Source organism: Colias croceus, chromosome 15 (genome assembly GCF_905220415.1).
Source record: "Colias croceus chromosome 15, ilColCroc2.1".
NCBI lineage: Eukaryota > Metazoa > Arthropoda > Insecta > Lepidoptera > Pieridae > Colias > Colias croceus.
In genome coordinates this window covers 8,673,611-8,694,226 of record NC_059551.1, presented here as the reverse complement: position 1 = coordinate 8,694,226, position 20,616 = coordinate 8,673,611, and the positions used below count along the sequence as shown (strand labels likewise).

Genomic DNA, 20,616 nt, shown 5'->3' with positions numbered 1-20,616 from the left:
TAAACTTTACTTGAAAACACATAGTGATAAAATCGATACATGTATTTGAAATCAAATATGCATTTTGTGTTGGTAGACGTTTACAACTGGGATTACTAATGGACCTTCTAGTACCTATTCTATTTTCTATGTCCACGGATATTTAATGTCTTCATAACAATAATGTCGAACCAATAATAATTATGGTTTTTATTATATTTTTGTCAGGCGTCTGTCCATCTCATGACTCAGCAGGAGAAGCCAGGAGATGCTAAGCAAGTTATATTTAAATAAAGCAAAGGCAAAAAAAATCACTTCTAGATATACCTGTGGATATACCTAGTTCTGATTGGTTTAGGCGGCTCTGTTTATTTCCTCACAAAGAATATTCCAGTTCTTCAAATATGAATTATCGTTGCATGTCGTTGCTCAGTTGTCAATTTACATTCTTAAAATTCTTTGCTCTTCGCTGCAAAGACACTGTTTTCAAAATGTTATACATCTATACATCTCATACTTTGGTTGTTTTACATAATCGCTTACAAACCATTTACAAACGCTTTATTATCTTCAAGTATTAAAGCTAGTAACACTGGATAATAAACTTTTTCATCATCAATCCATAAAATATATTGTATCGACTTTAAGGAATATGTATTCGAAACAAAATAACAAGGGATATAAAATTAAAGGAAAACACTGAAGTTTATATTCAGAAGAAACAATCGATAGAAGACAGGTATTTAAATATTTTATTGATCTTATATTATAAGCTTCTTCATACATCACTTTCCTAGGTACATCAGGTAAGTGTAAATTCGTCGTTTTGATTTAAATTATTTTGCATGTTGCTTAAATAATTTTAATATGTGTAAGAGGAAATTTGACTCGGTTTCTTTTAGAGTAAGTGTAATTTATTTAGTTAATGCTTGCAAATTGTTCGGGAAGTATATATAAAATCTCCGGATTCAACTCATTGACGTTTAAACAAATGGACTGCAATTTTGCTTGTTAAAAAGTCGTCAAAATGTCCGAGCGCGTAATACAACAGATTCAATGAAATTAACACCTTATTGCAATAATGTTCAGCCTGTTGTATGCAATCATTCAAAACTCTGCTAAATAGACAAGTAGGCAGAGATTTGCTTCGGACAATTTTTGAGCGTGATTGTGTGTCTAGTTTTAAGCCGATATTATATCTTTTCTTGTCATTCTCACGTACATACTAATGCGATTATCATACACATAAAAGTGGCGGCATATGACTTGCACCTTTTTAAGCCAAAGTATTGAATCTTTCTCAGAACTGAATTGAATTAAAAATTTTAAAGAATTAATGTGTAAAAAACATTTTTTAATGCAAAATATTAATGTTCATTTAAAAATATAGATAGTTTCTGTGGATAGTTTAGTATTCTGTGTTGCTTTATAAAGTATTTCAGTTATTTTGATATTGATTTTAAAGCGTATTTACAACATTGTTGTCTATGTCTGGATTTTTAAATAGAATAATTAATGATTTTACAAGTTTCCTACTTATTTGGTTGAACTATTTAGCTATGGTAAATTTTTCATTCACAAAAATATATACAGCACCCTTACAGCACCATAGCAAATGTGGTGCGTTTGTATATTTTTCTTTTATATTTATATGTTTGTTTTAATATATTAAGTGAATATATAAATATTTTTTATACAGATTGATTTTAAATCGATGTAGGTACTAAATTATATTTTCTCCTAAACAGTCTACTGTGAATACATAATTACTAAGTATGACTTCATTTCTGTTGCGGTTCACATTTATCAATGAAAAGAAAATTCTAGTATAATTTTTCTGGAAGAAAAATTCCTAATTTGAAACAAGCTTCTATAGTGTTTCTACTCATAAACATATCTCTTATTAAGTAAAAGAAAAAATAAAATACATCGTCTCGACTTCATCCAAGCTTTGATATAGATTTCTCAGTAATATATCAAAATATCTAACGATAAATACAAAATTGATAAGATATTTTAAATATGTAGTATTAAAATAGGTACGTACTTATAGATTATTTTCACTACGTAGTACTTTCCTATCCACCTAAAGTGCAGCAGTGATAAAATGTAAATAACATACAGTTATTCGCATTTGGTACAACAGAGCACTCGAGTGAGAATAGGAAAGATTTGATTTCATACTTTATCGTTATTTTCCTGAAGCCTATAAAATGCAATCATAGACTAGCCTTCTTACAATTTGGAATGTGACTCAAAATATCAACGTAAAATCAGACTTTAATGACCAAATGCGAATATCACAGATTGTTTTCGACTACTGCACTTAAGATAGATTAGAGAACTTATAATTCGTAGACATTACTTCGTTTCATAAAACCCACGACCGCACAATCTCTGAAAACGAAAAATTTTGGATTGTAGCTGTTGCCAATTAAACTCTATAATCTATAGGCACTGAGTGTAGAGCCATATTGCGTTTTAGTAACGGATTATTTCTAACTTATAATGTTGATATACTTACTCCGACGACCGGGCATTAAGCGAACAGTAATTCCATCCGGAGCACGAACTGTACAGAAACAAAACACAGTTAGAACATTTGCAAATTGCTTTTCAGTTTTCAAAGACAATACTAGGTATCGATAGAATAAACACTCACGACAGCATTCCATAGACAACATAATTAGTGACTTACCTTGTATGTTGGTGTTGCTTCAATATGCTTTTTTATATTAGAAAAAATCACACCACACACATTGCATTAAATATATACATTCATAGGTATTTACGGAAAATATACTGTAGGAAGTGGTAACAGGCTCTTAACTTTCTTTTAAATGAAATGTAAATGTTACTTATTAGTTATTACTACTTAGATCTTATATTTTTTGTTGTCATTTTTTTGAACTATAATTTAGTTAGGTACTTACTAAATTAAAAGTTTCGTTCCCCAATAGGAATAAAATATTCATTATTTTTACTGAATAACAATTTATTAACTAATATACATAAAACATTTATCGATCACAATAATTTCATTTCAGTAATAACTAAATTAGTATCTACAAGTCAGAATTTCAAGAAACATAACATTAATATATAACCTAACAATATAAATGAAGTTGCAAAAACATATTTAGCCTACAATTAATTGTTTAATATTTATTCATTTTGTATGAAATGTCCCATGCCAAATATTTGCACCAAATTAAAAGAGATCTTACGAAAATCATCAGTTTTAGAAATAATAATAAATACAAACAAAATTATTATGCAATTTTAAATTAAAATATTCAATTTAAGCCTTAATCTTTCTAAGTAACGATATTAAAAAAATATTTCAAAAGTCTGCAAAAAAATGTATATATAAAAGCTTAAAAATAGTAGCAGTTAGTTGCCTCTTTGAATATTGGGCAATCAGAATAAGAGCAAGAAAACTGAAAATTATGATTTGTGTTATAAAAATCCATTAATTTTAGGTCTGATTTCTGAATACCGGTCTTGTTATTGTTATCATCTCGTAACTAGTTCTACATGAAAGACAGAGGATAGTTCATTCAATTGTATAAGATTTTAAAATATCATACTAGTTATTATGTCAAAATGTTGTGTATCCAAACACTTGCCTGTATAATTCTAATCTCAATTGCGTCTTACTAAATATACATACTTAGTATCACTTCATAGTATAAAGTAAAGGCGCTTCCCGCATCTGTCCTAACTCCTAATGTCTGTATGTATGCTTAAATCTTTAAATACTACACAACGGATTTTGATCCAGTTTTTTTTTACAAAGTAAAAAATAAGTAGGTATGTCGATTTATGTTGTTGAGTATAAGAGTCAAGGGAAATTTACAAGTTACATTTGTTATAAAAAAAAATGTGTGCGTCTACTAGTGTACACACGTATGAAGTGAAACTTCTTTATGACATTATTTTTCAAAACATAATTTACTATATGCAACTTTACAGAAGTACGTCGAATCACGCGTGGTAGGGATAAGAAAAAGATGGCGCGTAACGGAAAAATGTCACGCGTTACGAAAAAATGTACAGTACATTTTTTTCCAACCCCGATAAAGAAGTTTTACTTCAATAAATTATTTGATACCAAGTCAGTTCTCTTGCTCTATTCATTCTTGATTATTTGCTTCCATTGTATGAAATATGGTGGTGTATTAAAATTCGCATTTTATTATTTAAATATGAATCACAGTGATATTACTTTCGTTAATACTGTGATATATTTTGTGATATCCATCAATTACCTCATAATTAAAAATCCCCTGTTTATGTCCTGCCTTATAATCTAAAATAAATCCTTTAACAAGGCACATCAATAGTTAATCTAATATCTATACATATAATAAATCTGTAGAAGGGTCAATTCTGTACATTGAAAATATTGAAAAAATAAATAGCAGGGGGTGTTACTGGATCGAAACCAAACCCAAATATGTGATTAAAAAAATTTTTGTCTGTCTGTCTGTCTGTCTGTCTGTATGTGAAGGCATCACGTGAAAACTAGCGGTTCGATTTCGATGAAACTTGGTATAATTATACCTTATTATCCTGGGCGTAAAATAGGATACTTTTTATCCTGGAAAAATACGTAGAAAAAAATTAATCTTAATTTTTCAGTTTTATCCATAGACGTTGTCCCGTAGAATCGCGAACACACGTTGCGTATTATTATAGGCCTAGCCGTATTTGGGAATTGGGTCCAATAGATATTTATAAGATTTTATTGTCAGTACCTACTCAAAATGGAGAAATAAACCATCCACGCGAAGACCGACATCCGCGCGGACGGAGTCGCGGGCGGAAGCTAGTACATAATAATAATTATAATTAACTACTAATTTCATTCATAATCCATAATTTTGAATAATTTAAAAATTTATTATGCACTAATTTTATTTTCTTCAAATTACTGAATTCAACACTAAACTCTTCTCTCTTTGAAAGTTCAAATTTACCGCCTCATATTAGCCAAAATATTTCCATGCTCACCATTTTTAAGTACAAATTACAATAAGTATAAAAAACTCATGTTAGTGTGGTGTTTATATTTAACACTATCTGTGTAATAATGTAGTAACATTGTTTTTTTTGCTGCTATATAAAAATGTGCACTGAGCAAAAGTCAAAATTTGAGCAAACTCGAACTACCAATTCAAATGTTTAAATAATTTCCATTATTTTTGGCAAGGTGCTTAGTAGTCTTCTTATGAGATCCGAAACTGACCTACATGACCAGAAAGAATGTGATGTATATTAACATTATAATATAATAAATATACTTACGTCTATCCTCAACGAGATTAAGTAAAAAACAAACCTAATGGCATTTCCAATTAGCATTAATATTGCAACACTTAACAGTTCTTACAATTAACGGTAACTAATTGGAAGGTAGAAGGTTAATGAACACACATGCATCTAAAGGAACATCACATCACTCGGTAAATCATTCCAGGTCTGTCATGCATTAGTTTTGCACTAGCCTCACTGAGCACTGACACTTTACACGTTAACAGCCCGGCAGCCGCCCACAATGTTAGTTATGGCGGGGGAGTCGGTGACTTCTGGTTCAATGGCGTTGGCTCCGCGCCTGTTCCTGTCTCGGAAGGAGCCGAAGCCGGAGTCGTGCGTGGTGGCCGGGGACGTACCTACGAATATTCGCGGCATGTCGCACTCCTCGCACTTGTCCAGCAGCGGGTGGTTGCGAAACGTGCACATGTGGCACTGCCACGAGGAGGGCGGCCGCTGGCCCGTGTAGATGTTGCTGTAGAAGTTGCCCGCGTCGTCCATCTCGGGGACGGGCATCATCCGGGGCGCTGGGGAGATATTAATATGTCATGTAGAACGGGCATGGGGCATGGGCCAAGTTCGTTAGGTATGCAAAGGGTAGATAAGAATAATGAGAAGTTGTGTTTGTGAAAAGTAATTCAGATACAGATAGCAGTAGTCACTGACGGATAATACGCGCCGCGCTTTTGATACTGGCTATTTCAATTTATTTTATATTATTTTATGAAATGCATTAGAATTTTATAAAATAGGTAATAAAAGCTTGTATGAGTTTTGTTAGAACTATCAGTGTGCTGAATTTAATTCAATATAGTTCAGACATTTTTAAATAACCTTGTAAGTTAAGTCATTAAAAAAAACAAAATTAGAGTAAATAGCAGCTGGTATATTCTTTTCAATTTATGATATTAGTCCATTTGCATAAAAATATAAATAGTACAAAGATATATTTCCGTTCAACCAAGATCTAAAAACAAACAACCATGCAATGATAAAACACATTAAGCTTATACTGATAAGCGAAGTTAGAATTGCGAAATATACAATTTTCTTATAATTGTCTTATACAATAATGGCATCATCATTTCTTTTGAACCAAGGACATGTGGATTATACATTATAATACCAAAAAAAGATTAATACTGCTTTTAAATACATTCATATTTTCCTCTAGTGCCTCTAGAATTTAAATTGGTTTAAACACAAAAATACCTGAATATTAATTATAAAACATTGTTTAAAAATTCACATATGTGAATGTTAAGTTTCATCACTATTGAATTAGGCAATGCTGCTTTTATCAATATTTATCAGAATTACAAAATAGCCGTCACATAGCTGTTGTATGTTTCATTGTCAATCTTTTTTATGCAAACATTTTACCTACATAAATTACTTACCCCTAGCACCCATTTCGAGTCGCTTGGCAAGTATATCACATTCGTCTCTCAGCCGTTCCACATGGTCTTTCAATCTCTGAGCTGCAGAGGGCGTAGGCGTGGGAGCGGCCAGGATTTGTGTCTCACGATTCAATTGTGCCAATCGACCTTTCTCTTGCACTAGCGCCGCCGCTAAACGGGAGAGACGCTCCTTTTGACGTTCAATTAATAGACGGTCTGAAATTGTTTAATAATAAAATAGTTTTATCGCTCTGTTAAGAATCATCATATTCATTTAGCACCATAGTTGAATTCCACAGTGATATTTAATTAACGGAAAAAGTTTTATGAAGGTTAGCTGTGTACAATGTAAACATCAATATCATTGTTTACTTAACAAAACAAACAGATTAAGAATATTTTTCTAGCCTTAATAGGACATTTTTTTTTATTAATTTAGGAGAGATTTTAGTTTAGTTATTTGTTGTGCTATTCAATATAGGATAATTTTAAGAAATATGGACAAAAAAACAGTATTAGAAATACTTACCCATTCCTGGTGGATCAGGAGCCACTCTGGTAGGTCTTGGCGAATCAATTCTCGATGTAGGCGGTGGAGGCGGCGCTCTACGCCTTGCTGCAGGCCTCGGCGTGCTCGGGCTGACTGTCACTGTCACATGCCCCTCAAAACCTCCGTCATCATCTCTATTCTCTCGCACAGGACTTGCCATATTGGACGTTGGTGTGCAAACCGTCAAATTTACTGATGTGATAGCTCTAGGGCTTTCGTAGTCTTCCAACCATGGATCAGCATATGCACGACTCAAGTCCATATGACAATTGACATTTACAGACAAATTCAGGGGATACCCTCTGTCTGCTCTATAAGGGCTATTTTTATGATCTTTGCCCTCTGATTTTGTTAAAGATGGAGCCGGTGATACAGTACGACACGATTCAGCCTCAGGATGTTTATTGTTCTCGCTAAATGCAATATCTGGATTGGGTTTTATAAAATTCAACGTATTTGGTCTCTGTGGCTTTTGGCTTTCTACTGGAGGTTGCTGTTCTTTAGGCTCCTCTTTATTTTTCTTAATAGTTTTCTTTTCTTTAGCACTTTCCAACCTTTCATGCAAATTACATTTAATTTTGTTGCTCTTTAATATTTTATAATTCGTACTTTCTGGTTGCTCAGCTTCTTTTATCTGTTCCTTCAATTCTTCAGGTTGATTATTATGATTTTCATTATCAACCTTTCTGTTTTCATTTGTCAATTCCAAATCACTGGGTGACTCTGCATTGTACTTTACGAAACAATTATCAAGATTCACAATTGTGATTGGCGAGCATGCAGGTTCATTTGTTTTTAAATCAACAACATTTTGATTGGCATCAGTGTTCACTTTTGGAATATCTGCCTCAGTATTTGTGCTTATTAAAGCTTTTTGAGGAGCTTGGCAAGTAATAGATTTAACATTTGTTGATTTTACAGCTTCATGCCTTACAATAGGTTGATTGCGACACTTCAGTGGCGGGTTGATCTTAAGTTCATTGAGCTGCCGTGCAGCTGCCAGTGACGACGCATGATAAGCGTGTGTTAAGGAGGTTTTGACTTCTCGGTGGAGATGTGTCTCACAAGCTTTTTTATCATGGCAATACAATTCAATGGTGTTTGATACAACATGATCGGGGACACCAGGAAATTTCTGTTTTAGCTCATGAAACAATTGCATGAGCGATATATTGGTGCATGCACATGGTGAAGGGCTCGCAGCGCTATCGGAGGGGGCAGACATCGCCGCCCATCCTCGCGGAAAACCACCTCTACGCCGCGAACTCTCCCCTTACTACGTCAGTGTAAATACGCTCGCACTTACCTAAAAAAACTAATAAACATTTTAAAGTAGAAGCGGTGGAAGCGATATTTTATTGTCTTTTCGTTCTAGTGACGTCACAAATCCTACAATCACTTTCTTAGTTACGTATTCATTCCTGTATTTTAGCACTCGGATCGTTCATGACTCGTTAATCCTCACTGTACACATGTGACGAAAAATAACACAAAACGAGACAAGGCTGAATTTTTATATTATCTTTTGTTATCATCCTATTAAAGCTATTTTTTTCATCATCCACTCAAAGTAATGGAATTATTGATACATATGATATTTTATACTTTAACGATCTTGAATTTCGCTTTGTGCAAGACAATTTTTAAACTTACTCAGGTAAAAAAATACTTGAAACCCAAAAATATAAATTACGAAAATCACAAACTTGTCAATCTGATTCTTCCATTTTGGATATAGACTATAGATTTTAGACAACAGAACAACAATTTTTACTTCAAAAATATTATAAGGAAATATGGAGTGTAAATACACCTATTTAATTACGAAATGATGAATTTAATCGAATTTCATAAAATGTATGAGCTTTCAGTTCTATATGTAGCAAGAATTAATGATCGATAGGTACCTAAGTTAATACTGGATAATACAAATATGCACAATGTTTAATTGTCTATGAAGAGCCAAGAGGACAGTTGACGTCAAAATGACATTAAAATGAAAGATTTCACGAATGACGAATCACGAGTGTCATTTGGTGTCAGCTGGTGTCACAGCTGGTGTCAATTGTCATTGTGTCTGTGTCATTATTTTTGTCTGTTTTGGAGTTTTTATAATTTTACTTTTACTAGAAAGTAACAATTATAAAATTAAGTTAAAATATTTACATAAGTCATGGTTGACGATTTGAGAAAATATTTAAATCATTTACTTGAAAAGTAATCAAATTGTAATTTGTATATGAATTAGAATACAATGATTGTATGTATACTACCATTTAATTTTTATTTTAGAGTGAATGGACTACATTGCATATTAATCACAGATCGGGATGGAGTCCCAGTGGTACGAGCAGTCACAGAAAAGGCACCTCAGTTAGCTTTACGACCGAATTTTATATCAACTTTCGGCATGGCTACTGATCAAGCCAGTAAACTAGGCCTAGGAAGGAACAAAACAATAATTTCAATGTATTCAACATATCAGGTATATTTCTAATATGTGAATTGTGATTCTACTTATCTTTTTATCTTGTAGATTATTGATTTCATGTTTCTTTAATACAAAAGATGTTAGACATTTTCTCTGATTTCAGGTCATTCAAATGAGCAAATTACCTTTAGTAATAACATTTATTGGAAGTGACAACTGTAATACGGGACATATATTAGCGTTGGAACACCAAATTGAACCATTTTTGAAAGATTTAGGAACTATAGTTGCCGATGCACCATGATACAGCTATGTGCCTAGTTTTAAGTTATTATTATATTATCTATAAAGTAATCTATAAACTAATTGTATATCTTATTATAAAGTAAATTTATGTTATTATAAAGTTAAAACATTTTTTTTTACTTATTTAATTCCAATTGGTGACATATTAGGTATACTATATGAAATATGTCAAACTATAGGTTAATTATAGGTTTGGAAAGAATACAAGCAATGTAGATTTGTTCATTCATTAAAGAAATAGAAGGAAATCATTTACAATAACTTTATGGAGTAGGAAGTCTAATAATTTCCAGAAAAAACTGTACATATCAGGAACATAAGTTCCTTATTTTATTATTCAAAATTGTATTATAACTATTATTCGATTGCAGGGTTTTGAAAATGGTTTGAATTGAGTATTAAAACTACATACCATATTTTTAATTAAAATAATATTTATTTTTGCACAATTCTATAATATACAATACTACTGACAATTTCTATTGAAATACAAATCATTTTGATAGATATAGAACATTGTTTGTTAGGGCAAAACTGGAGATATCAAAGCTCGTCCATACAATGCATTGACTACATTCTTAGCAGCCAACTCAGCCATGTCATTCCTTGTGCGTACTGTGGCACTGCCAATGTGGGGCAGGATAACTGAAAGATTATCAATTATAATATAAATATTTTAAGTACATTTATACATAAACTGTGCGGTGACAATATACATTACAATCAACAAACAGTTAATTTTTTCTGTAATCTGACTTGTTAGGGCCTGTCTTAACTGTGAGTCGAGTAGAATATTAATTAATCTCGAACTAAATCGTTCATTGGCCAGCTAGTATTATTCCTGGCTGTTTTTTTTAAATACTCCACTCATAATTAATTGCTCTCATTAATACATGAATCAATATTAGTAAAACAGCTTAAGCAAGATAAATCGGGTGAATTACAAGATTTTTAAAACTAGTTCTGATTTAATTCTTTCATTTCCAAAAAGTGGCATTTTATATGACAAATTATTGTTAGATAAGATTTGAAATTAAATGAATAGATTTTCTTACAGCAGTTGGGCAAAGTCAATAATTTGTTGTCTTTAGGCAGAGGCTCTGGAGTAGTAACGTCTAAGCCAGCTGCGTAAATCTGTTTGTTCTTCAGAGCGTCGTATAAATCGTCTTGGTTGATCAGATCTAGAAAAAACATATTAAATAAATAGTTTCATATATAGCCTCCGTTCAGCTATCATAGCGAAAATGAAAAAAAAATTACATGATTTTTTTGATTTACTATCTATTTGTAGGGCAAAGGAATCTTATACAGTTCGTAATTTTTTTTTAAATTTAGAATAAATAGACTGCTCAATCTTGAGCTTATTTCAATATCTTAGAAAAAAATCGATGTTTTTTATCAGATAATCTGGAATGTGTTTATTCGGTATCATCTATCTCCTTATCGGTTACAAACACGAAATATTAAATACAGTTAATATCTACAAGAGGTAAAAGTATTACAAAACTTGCGATAGAACCGAATTACAAACTAATATTTTTGATGATATTGCATCTATATTTCCGTGTATGTACGTAAATAGTTTGCAAAGCAGTAGTTAGCCAGTATAATTTATTGTTTATTTTTTGAAAAAATCTATTTTTTATTTCAAGAAATTAAAACAAACTTTTTTGATAATAATTTTATGAGATGTTATTCTTTTATGTGTGTTTATGACTTATGAGATATTATTCTCTTATGTGTGCTAGTCGACAGCAATTCGAAATAGGCTAATTATTTAATCATTAGGCCCAAATAGTTATGATAAACTAAAAACTAAAGTAATTTAAGCCCATGCACTCACCTCCTCGACCGACGTTCACAATAATGGCATTTTTCTTCATCTTAGCAAGAGAAGTCTTGTTGATCATGTGGCGTGTTTCGTCGGTTAGAGGAGCTGATAGTAGGATGAAATCACTCTGAGATAACAATGTGTCTAGTGGGACTAATTCTGCGCCGTAGTTTTTAGCTGGAAAGTAAAAAAAAAATTTTGTGTGGTTTTATGAAACCACGGTAAAAGTGAACCTTTTTTTCACACTATATTTTCACACTATAGACATTAACTAAAAATTATCGTATTTGTACGATAATTATCGTACGTATGTTAAAGTTTGAGATGATGTAATAAAAGTTTCACTTTAAAAAAAATTGTGAGAAATAGACTTATAGATATAAGATATACATATTTAATGCTCAGGCTGTAAACATTTAAAAATCATAATCGATTTCAGAAACACAGGATGTTACGTTAGCGGTCTAAAACAATTTTTATCTTGAACTGAATGATAATTTTATAATTAATAGCAATTAGCATTTAATTTTAATGATTCTGTTAAAAAAAATAGCGAAGATCATTTATTCTTGTTTTTTTTTTGTATTCTGGGTGTGTTAAAGAACTCTTTAAAATAAGATCATCCAACAAAAAAAACTTAATTTTTTTTATAAATTCCACAATTTTTTTAATAAATAAATCCGCGATTGAAAATGCTTTGCAGTGCTTACCTTCGGGTCTTTCTCTATGTCCGCTGTACAAGAACTTGGCGACTTCGAATCCCACCAGCCTCTTGGCCGTGGCTTGGCCAATACCACCGAAGCCAACAATACCAACTGTGCTGTCACGGAGGTCCTGACCAAGCATGTTTTGGAAGCCAATACCTTCCCATTCGCCTCTGTGAAATGCATGGTGATTATTAAGTTTTTTTTTTAGGAAAAAAATACGGTGATGGGAAGTGATCGTCACTACCCATATAATGGAAGCAGGACATTATATAGGTAAAAAGCACAATTGTTAAGAGTGTTAATGGTACCGGGTGACTGTTGAATAAGGTGGTCCATATTATGCTCCTTTGCTAGCTACACCATAAAATATATTTCCGTCTGTCTATCAAGTTAACAAGGAATAAATATGTAGGTATGTAGGTACCTATATAAATTATTCGATTTCTACCAATCTGATTTAAAATCTTTTATCTTTGTCACAAGATTTCAAATGAGTAACTGATATAAACAATATGATATTTTTATTATTCTTATTTCTTAGTTAACTAGATACTTTCTTTTATCAAAAATATAATTCGCTCAGTTATAATTGGTTGAAAATATCCGAGTTTTCTTATTCATATACAGGTGTCATAGTTGTATTTCTAACGTAATCAGCGTCTGATAAACTATTCCATTGATTATTGTACACACAATAATTTCTAGATTCTATATACAACAGATATACATACCGTTTAACCTGATCTATATTCTCAGTGAATCGTCTAGCGGCTCCAATCATAAGGGAAACAGCGATCTCAGCCACAGCAGCACTCAGAACATTTGGTGTGTTCGACAGCTTGATGCCGCGTGCTTTCAGCTCCGGTACGTTGCAGTTGTTGTAGCCTGCAGATGCTGTGGCCACGATCTTGAGTTGAGGTCCTGTGGAAAGAGCTGCACTTGAAGGCATTTGTTACATTTTTTAGGTCTTTAAAGGGTAAATCCATCTTCGTAATCGTAAAAGAACAAAAAATATGTAAGTAGAAATAGAAACAACGAATCCTTTTTTGTGACGGATAAAATAATAATTTTGAGAAAATTTCCATTGGCCAGGTTGAAATTAATGTTTCAGTTAATTTATTTTTAACTACAATTTTGGTATAGGCTATAGCCTTCATTGAGGCCTCATCAATGGATTTGCCATGGAACTATTAGCTACAGACACGCCATTATGTTATGCTGTGAAAACAGCAAAAAATTCATCTGTTTCACTATTATTTACCAGCTTTTTTAATCAGCATATACTTAAAAACGTGTATTTTAGCGTTATTATCAGCTTTTCTAAGTATCTTTTAGCCAAAGAATATACAATGGTACCTATAAACATCTACCATAGTATAACTCACCAGCTTTATCCAACAGTTCTTTGGTAATAGGATGGTGTGATACCCAGATGAGTGCTGAACATCCAGGGATCAGGTTCATGAGCTCCTGCATGTTCTCGTTCAAACCCTCCTCATTGAAACCGAAGTAACGTGACTTGACCACTGTGAAGCTGTGATGAAAAGAATTGTAAGCTTGGACCATGGTACTTGTTCAGACTTAAATCGTTGTTAGCATAGCTACTGTAAAACTAATCGATGTCTGTATACTCGATCAAAATATGATAAAATAAAATAAGAATATTTATATGGAAGTCCGCGCAAAATATCCGCGATTTGTAAAATTGAATAAAAGTAAGTAGGGGGAGTCCGGGAGACTTGAACCGCTTTTTACTATAAACTCTATAAAATCTGATCAGTGACCTTGAGAGCTTTAAAATCTACACCATATTGAAGCCTTATTATCTGGCTAAGATTTTATACCATTTTGAAAATAAAAATTGCAAGGAGAAGACAGTAAACTAAGTTGTAATGAAAAATGAGTTTTGATTCAAGTCTCCCCAACCGGTGGGACACTTGATCATAAGGTGCGGGACACTTGCCCATACCTTTTTAGAGAGGAGAAATGAAGCAAATAAAGCATATATTACACAATATTATTTATGTATTATTAAGACACGTTTAACAATAACTAGAATATTCACAATCACCTTCTAAATAAATTAGTGAACATAATTAATCAAATGTTTTCAGAGCAACTGCATAACATAACATTCGCTTTTATTATTAATTAAATACTCGTTTTGAGGTATCTACTGCTACATAAATCTACAAAACTAATTTAAAGACATTTTTTATACTATAAACTAAGAATAAGCTATCAGTCTCAAAGATTAAATGTGGCACATGCAAAATCAACATAAATGGAACTATAATTCAATGAAATTGGCGTAGTCGAATGCTAGTTGCATTGCTTGTTTTCTGGTTAAGCCATAGTGCATTTTACTGCAGGTCAATAAGTAACGAACGAGCAATGTCTCTTTATTTACATTGAAAATCTAAAACCTAACATATAATACCGTCGTAAAATGGTTCTGCCACTCTTTATTTCTCTGTCTGCACTTTACAAGCGGTTTCCTGTGACGACTACCTTCCTTAGGCTTATACTGAAATGGAATTTTCTTTCTGAAACAAAACAAAAACCAACTTAAATAGTGGACAAACTGCAAAGGGAGAGTTGAACCACTGTTTAAGTCTCCCAACTGCAAACTGGTTCAACTCTCCCACACCCGACTCAAGGCCATATCTTGATTTTTTCCAACAAATCCACTATCAACTGGAGAACAACACTGAACGTACGACAAAATATGATAATCTAGTAATGCAATAACGTAGGTGTTTGATACATACCTTCATAAATGCGTGCATAGCGATTAAAACAACAGATCCAAAAAAATTCACTCCGCGACGATGAAAACACTTTTTCGTAACTCACGGTCGAACGCGTCTGTTATCACTCAAAATTTCGAGTTGCTTGTGATTGGCGAATTATGCGCGTTCATTTGTTTGCCACTTGGCGTAATTTGGCGCCTAATTTAAAAAGTTATTGAAAGTGGTTCAACTCTCCCACCTGGGCAAGTCTCCCGGACTCCCCCTATGTAACTACTTAGTCATTTTCTTTTTTTATACTTAATTAAGTACATAAAATGTATTTCAATATATTTAAAAGTTGGTAGGTAGCTAAGGTTGGTAGATACTTAAATGCATGAGGCGGGATTTGAACCTGCGTCTTTTACCGTGACAACGCATGACCACTCAGACACCAATGATGACATAGTTTTATAGTTGTAAATTTGTAATGCAGATGTATTTGTATTTTGTACTTAACTAATAACTACCTAACTACTAACAATCAGAGTTCATAAGAATTTTCCTTATGTGATGGGATAATACGCTCCTCATTAACCTAAGTAAGTATAATTAAAAAGCAATAAACATTCAGAACAGTCTGGGGCCGGGGGAAAAAAAACGAAAATACGTGATTGATTATTATACCAATAAAGAAACATAATTTTAATAAATATTCAACGTTTTGTATGGGTGAAGGAAGTCTTATTTTTTAAACGACCATATATTATACTAGATTTCCGCCCGCGGCTTCGCCCGCGTTTGCAAAGGAAAACCCGCATAGTCCCCGTTCCCGTGGGATTTCCGGGATAAAAACTATCCTATGTGTTAATCCAAGTTACCCTCTATATGTGTGCTAAATTTCATTGTAATCGGTTAAGTAGTTTTTACGTGAAAGAGTAACAAACATCCATACATCCTTACTTACAAACTTTCGCCTTTATAATATAATATATTAAGAATAATATTCAGATTAAGATAACAGCTAGGTAGGTATATAATTTAATCTGAGAAATTAATAGGTATTTAATTATGTATTATTAATTAAACAAAAATGTAAAATAATAATGGAAATAGAAGCAGATTTCTTGTCGAGATAAATTATTCATCTAGGTATTATTCCAATAAATCACAAACTAACATAGAGTTAATTTTAACAAAAGAAAAATAAGCTTAAAAAAATATCGGGGAGGTTTTTTTAATTTTAATATGTCACTCATATGAATAACTCTATAATTCATAACTGTCAGAGCGCTGTCATACTTGGTCGAAAGGCATCGCTTCTCAATATTTTTTTAGCAAAATAAAGCTTTAGTAGGGTAATTGCGCTGGTTTGCCGTCCAGCTTCTGTTTTCGTCCATTTGACTGACCTGCTACAATCACGTGCGTAAAACTTGAATACAAACCTACCTTCCCGCGCAAGTTTGCACTTTTTACGGTCCATAATGTTTAAGCAACAGTACTATCAACATTAAAATTTGATTTGACAAGAAGAGAGTTCAAAAAATTAACGTAAATGTGGCCGCTTCGCATACGTGCCTTGCAGATGTCATCGCGCGAGAGAAAAATTTGCCGGCGAGAAAAGTTCATGGTAAGGTAAATCACTGTTTTAGCTAGTTTACGTAATGTTTTTGGTACGTATGTTTATTTATAAGCATAATAAACGCAATTATAAGTGTTTATCATACATTTTTATAATACTCTTCGAAATATTAAGTGGACGGATACTAGGTTACCAAATTCTCAAAATATTTGGTTTTCGTCCAAGTGGACGGAAACTCAAACAGCTACGTGAATATTTGTTAGGGTCATTTTACTTTATCGGACCTTTAAAATACTGAATAGTTTCTCCCGAAGTGATCTTTATTGCTATTAGTTTAGTTTTTTTGGTTTCCGTCCACTGCTATGTCAGTGCTGCCAAAATAAAAAAATATTTAAAGAAGTGGACGAAAACTAAATTTAGCTTTAAATGTTTTAGTTTTCGTCCATGAATGAGTATTGGAGTATCCAAAAATTAAATATAGCCATTCTTTTGCATTACTTTTCGTCTATTTTTACGTATTGAAAAGTTTTCTATTCAGTATCTTCCTTATAAATAATTGGTGAGGGCCAGAGTGTTGTAGGTACCTAATATTGTCATTCATTCAGTCATGTATCATTCTCCTTATGTGAAGTAGAGTCAATTATTCGTAGCATAAATGGGGGTAGGTCAGACATAATACACTGTATTTTTCTTGATTATCATTCACTTGAGTATCATCTTTTATTCTAGGTCTGTTTTGCCAATGCAGTATTTTTTTATTATACTTACTCAACGTATCCTCAGAAAGATCTTATTGTTTTTAGATGGCCTCGAAGGAGTCTAAGAAATCTAGAAAAAAAAGACGCTGCGTACACTGAAGATTCTGTAGCTAAAACATATTATTATGGCTGTGTGTTTATAGTACGTTTCATTTGATAAACAAAGTATTAGAATGAAAATTTTTGTTGTTAGAATGAATATTTCTGTTTTTTGATGTTATTTCTTAGTCCTGTAATTATTACTTGTTTCATTTACATTGTAAGGAACGCATTCCTTTATTTATTACGAATGATTATACAGTCATCACTAACGCCTATAAGGACTGCCAAGTGCTACATAGATCTCAGTGTTGACTAGTTATATTGATTATTATTAGTAAAAAAAACTAAACCTGGGTAGTGAGAAATTGTAATGTTAATTAAATAAACGTATATATTTACCTGTAATTGATTTTAAACTTAATAGTTGACCTCAATGATATTTTATGTATAGATACGTTATATACTCACAAGATATCCAAAAAAAATGCTTCCTATGCAGTGTCAGGCACACACAAATACAAGTTTCATTTTACTTAATTTATTACATTGACAGACTGTATAAGAGAGATGGCTCTAATAAAATGATATAAACAAAAAAGACAAAGATAGTTTGTCACTTCCGCGCAGTTGTAAGCAAAAGTCACAAGAATTCACCAATTAAATATAAATAAACAAATAGTTGCCATGGCAATTGGCATAGACTAACGACACAGAAGGTTCAATGTTATAGATGTTACGTTTCCTGCACACGTAAACAAATGTGACAATTTCATTTACTATTTAATTATTATTATGAAGTTGTATTAAAATGAAAAAAACTTTTTTGGAGATATAACTGTATTAAGCATTTATTGCTAGCTGTGGTGTTCGTTTTCGGTCATCATCATTTCACCCGATAAACACCCACTGCTGAGCATAGTCCTCCTTATAGAACTCCATACGGACCGATCTTACGCTATTCGTTTCAAGGCAGTTCCCGGAACCCGTACAAGGTCATCACTCCAACTTGTAGGATATAGGTAATAAAAGTTTGGAAAATCCAAAAGTGCACGCCTCATAATCTCATCCTTTACAATAAAATTGATTATTTATAAAGGTGTATATAATATAAGTATGTAGATATTTATGTATATGGTGTAAATAAAGAATATATATAGATATACTAAAATTATGGAGAACAGTCGATATTTTTTTTTGTTTATTTAATAACAATTAAACCACATCGAATCAGACCCTGAAAAATGAAAGGGTTCTATTCCTGAGCATACTCAAGCGTAAGAGAAAAAAAAAGACTCGATTAGTAAAGTATTTCGGTCGCTATCGTGTTAACAAGAAAATCCTCCGCACATACAGACACACGGACGTCCAAGACAGAACTTTTTTAAACTGTTTTTTAACTAGTTTAAATAACAAAAATGACATCAAAAATATCATGAATGTTAAAAATAGTGTTTTTTCTTAATATGTGTGTGTATGTATTATCTTACAAGTGCAATGTATGATACATAAAGACATTTTAAGTTTGAAAAATCAGATGTTTTGCGCGAAGTGACAGTAGTACCCACCTCAACGCTTCGCTTATGAGGCGTGCAATAGTGGTGCCTAGATGAAAAAAAGTATGAAATAAAAGAAAGGATGAAGTATAAGCCTTTTTTATCTAAAACACAAATAAAATGTATGTTCAATAGCTATTTACAGAAAAGCAAATAGCATTTTTCGTCAGTAGCGATAATCTTTTCTTTAATGTATACGTATATTCAACATCATTTTTGCAAACAAACATTTTTGCCATCACGATTTCATTGTATATAATAAATAGATATATTTGTTAATTACATGCACTGTGTGGATTTAAATATAAAAATAATCAAGTATTTACCCAAATCGAAATTAATAAAATAGCCGTTCTATTTTCAATAATCGTATCTACATGTTAATCTTTGAACACAGTGTGCGCTAGCTTTGTCACACTAGTGATTGAAGCAATGTTTTATCCCTTTCATTATTTCAATACAAGTGTCAAGCAAGTGTCATTCATTAATAATTGCAAATTGTTATTTTTGCTCTAAAATTATAATATTTTAATACATTTACCTGTGATATGATATTCCTCTATCTTTCTTTATTTTACTATCGTAATTTGTGCACTTTCTGAACACACAAGAAGGCATTATTGATAATTTTAACGTTTATATCAGCATGTGCGTTCGCTGTCACAAGTCACAATCTGACTGATTCCACTGGTCCCAATTAGGACCAATTCACGGTTTACGTTTTGGTGCGTTGGTAACGTATCTACCTCTTGTTTCTATATATAATATCATTGGTTGACCTACCCTCCTTTTTCTACACGGTGGTCGAAAACTAGCTTACACTAGGACGAAAACCAGTTTTTTTGGACGAAAACTAGCATTTACCCTACTTTTGCAGAAAATAATTTAAATAAAAAGATACATCAAAATGATTTATTTTCTCTTAATATTATCTTAAAGAAGACTATATAAGGACTTAAAAAAAAATTATATGTTTAAGGAAGGGTGCTCCAAAATATTTATTTCGTATCACAAAGTTGGCAACTCCTATAATTGGACGAAAACCAGCGCAATGACCCTACTGCTAAATGATGTGAATTACCTACCTAACATTAAGTTTAATATAATAAAACTTTTACTTACTGTTCTTCGAGTATTTTAATTCCGCTTTCGGCGAAATCATTGGAAGAGACGAGAACCTTGAGATTTTTAGTCATATTTGTGGTCAACGCGTCACTCGTCGACAAGGTAAAGGTGAATACTAGTACCGATACGGTAACAAACGTAAAACAATGCATTGTTTACGTAATTCTTATTTATCTTGTACAAAACGTTATCATAACCTCTTAACAAATCGTATTCGAGACAAGGCAAGGCCGCACTTTGATGCAGATAGCGAATATAATGTTTTGTGCTATAAAAAATTAAGCGTGGGTGAATGGAATCTAAAAGC

At 32.3% G+C, this 20,616-nt stretch overlaps 3 protein-coding genes across 5 annotated transcripts; 1 reads left to right on the top strand and 2 right to left on the bottom strand.

Annotated features, from left to right (window-relative positions):
• Positions 1 to 783: 783 nt before the first annotated feature.
• Positions 784 to 8,976, bottom strand: LOC123697857. Of its 3 annotated transcripts, XM_045644418.1 has the most exons (5): positions 7,225 to 8,964; positions 6,696 to 6,911; positions 5,655 to 5,822; positions 2,504 to 2,551; positions 784 to 2,376 (listed from the first exon to the last, which is right to left on the bottom strand). In XM_045644418.1, exons 1-5 carry the CDS (start codon positions 8,468 to 8,470, stop codon positions 2,351 to 2,353), a joined length of 1,704 nt encoding a protein of 567 aa, XP_045500374.1. In that variant the 5' UTR covers positions 8,471 to 8,964; the 3' UTR covers positions 784 to 2,350. The 3 variants fall into 3 exon arrangements, with proteins under 3 accessions (XP_045500374.1, XP_045500372.1, XP_045500373.1); XM_045644416.1 differs by lacking the exons at positions 784 to 2,376; positions 2,504 to 2,551 and having other exon boundaries at positions 4,821 to 5,822; positions 7,225 to 8,560; positions 8,899 to 8,976; XM_045644417.1 differs by lacking the exons at positions 784 to 2,376; positions 2,504 to 2,551 and having other exon boundaries at positions 4,821 to 5,822; positions 7,225 to 8,551; positions 8,899 to 8,954.
• A 337-nt stretch (positions 8,977 to 9,313) lies between these two features.
• LOC123697860 (ragulator complex protein LAMTOR3 homolog) lies at positions 9,314 to 10,089 on the top strand. Its single transcript, XM_045644420.1, has 3 exons — positions 9,314 to 9,462; positions 9,538 to 9,730; positions 9,840 to 10,089. The coding sequence occupies exons 1-3, from the start codon at positions 9,419 to 9,421 to the stop codon at positions 9,978 to 9,980; spliced, it is 378 nt and encodes a 125-aa protein (XP_045500376.1). The 5' UTR covers positions 9,314 to 9,418; the 3' UTR covers positions 9,981 to 10,089.
• A 307-nt stretch (positions 10,090 to 10,396) lies between these two features.
• LOC123697856 (glyoxylate reductase/hydroxypyruvate reductase-like) lies at positions 10,397 to 20,580 on the bottom strand. The gene is made up of 7 exons (XM_045644415.1): positions 20,307 to 20,580; positions 13,906 to 14,054; positions 13,252 to 13,441; positions 12,524 to 12,690; positions 11,826 to 11,990; positions 11,038 to 11,163; positions 10,397 to 10,627 (listed from the first exon to the last, which is right to left on the bottom strand). Exons 1-7 carry the CDS (start codon positions 20,459 to 20,461, stop codon positions 10,506 to 10,508), a joined length of 1,074 nt encoding a protein of 357 aa, XP_045500371.1. The 5' UTR covers positions 20,462 to 20,580; the 3' UTR covers positions 10,397 to 10,505.
• Positions 20,581 to 20,616: the final 36 nt, after the last annotated feature.

Excerpts from the sequence above, each read along its gene's own strand:
- LOC123697857 (XM_045644416.1), bottom strand. The coding sequence starts at position 8,470 with ATGTCTGCCCCCTCCGATAGCGCTGCGAGCCCTTCACCATGTGCATGC. Across the intron at positions 6,912-7,224 it reads TCCTGATCCACCAGGAATGG|ACCGTCTATTAATTGAACGT; the intron begins GTAAGTATTTCT and ends AAACAATTTCAG. Across the intron at positions 5,823-6,695 it reads ACTCGAAATGGGTGCTAGGG|CGCCCCGGATGATGCCCGTC; the intron begins GTAAGTAATTTA and ends ATATCTCCCCAG.
- LOC123697860 (XM_045644420.1), top strand. The coding sequence starts at position 9,419 with ATGGTTGACGATTTGAGAAAATATTTAAATCATTTACTTGAAAA. Across the intron at positions 9,463-9,537 it reads TTAAATCATTTACTTGAAAA|AGTGAATGGACTACATTGCA; the intron begins GTAATCAAATTG and ends TTTTTATTTTAG. Across the intron at positions 9,731-9,839 it reads CAATGTATTCAACATATCAG|GTCATTCAAATGAGCAAATT; the intron begins GTATATTTCTAA and ends CTCTGATTTCAG.
- LOC123697856 (XM_045644415.1), bottom strand. The coding sequence starts at position 20,461 with ATGCATTGTTTTACGTTTGTTACCGTATCGGTACTAGTATTCACCTTT. Across the intron at positions 14,055-20,306 it reads ATTAAAATACTCGAAGAACA|CTTCACAGTGGTCAAGTCAC; the intron begins GTAAGTAAAAGT and ends TTTTCATCACAG. Across the intron at positions 13,442-13,905 it reads AGAACTGTTGGATAAAGCTG|GACCTCAACTCAAGATCGTG; the intron begins GTGAGTTATACT and ends CTCTTTCCACAG.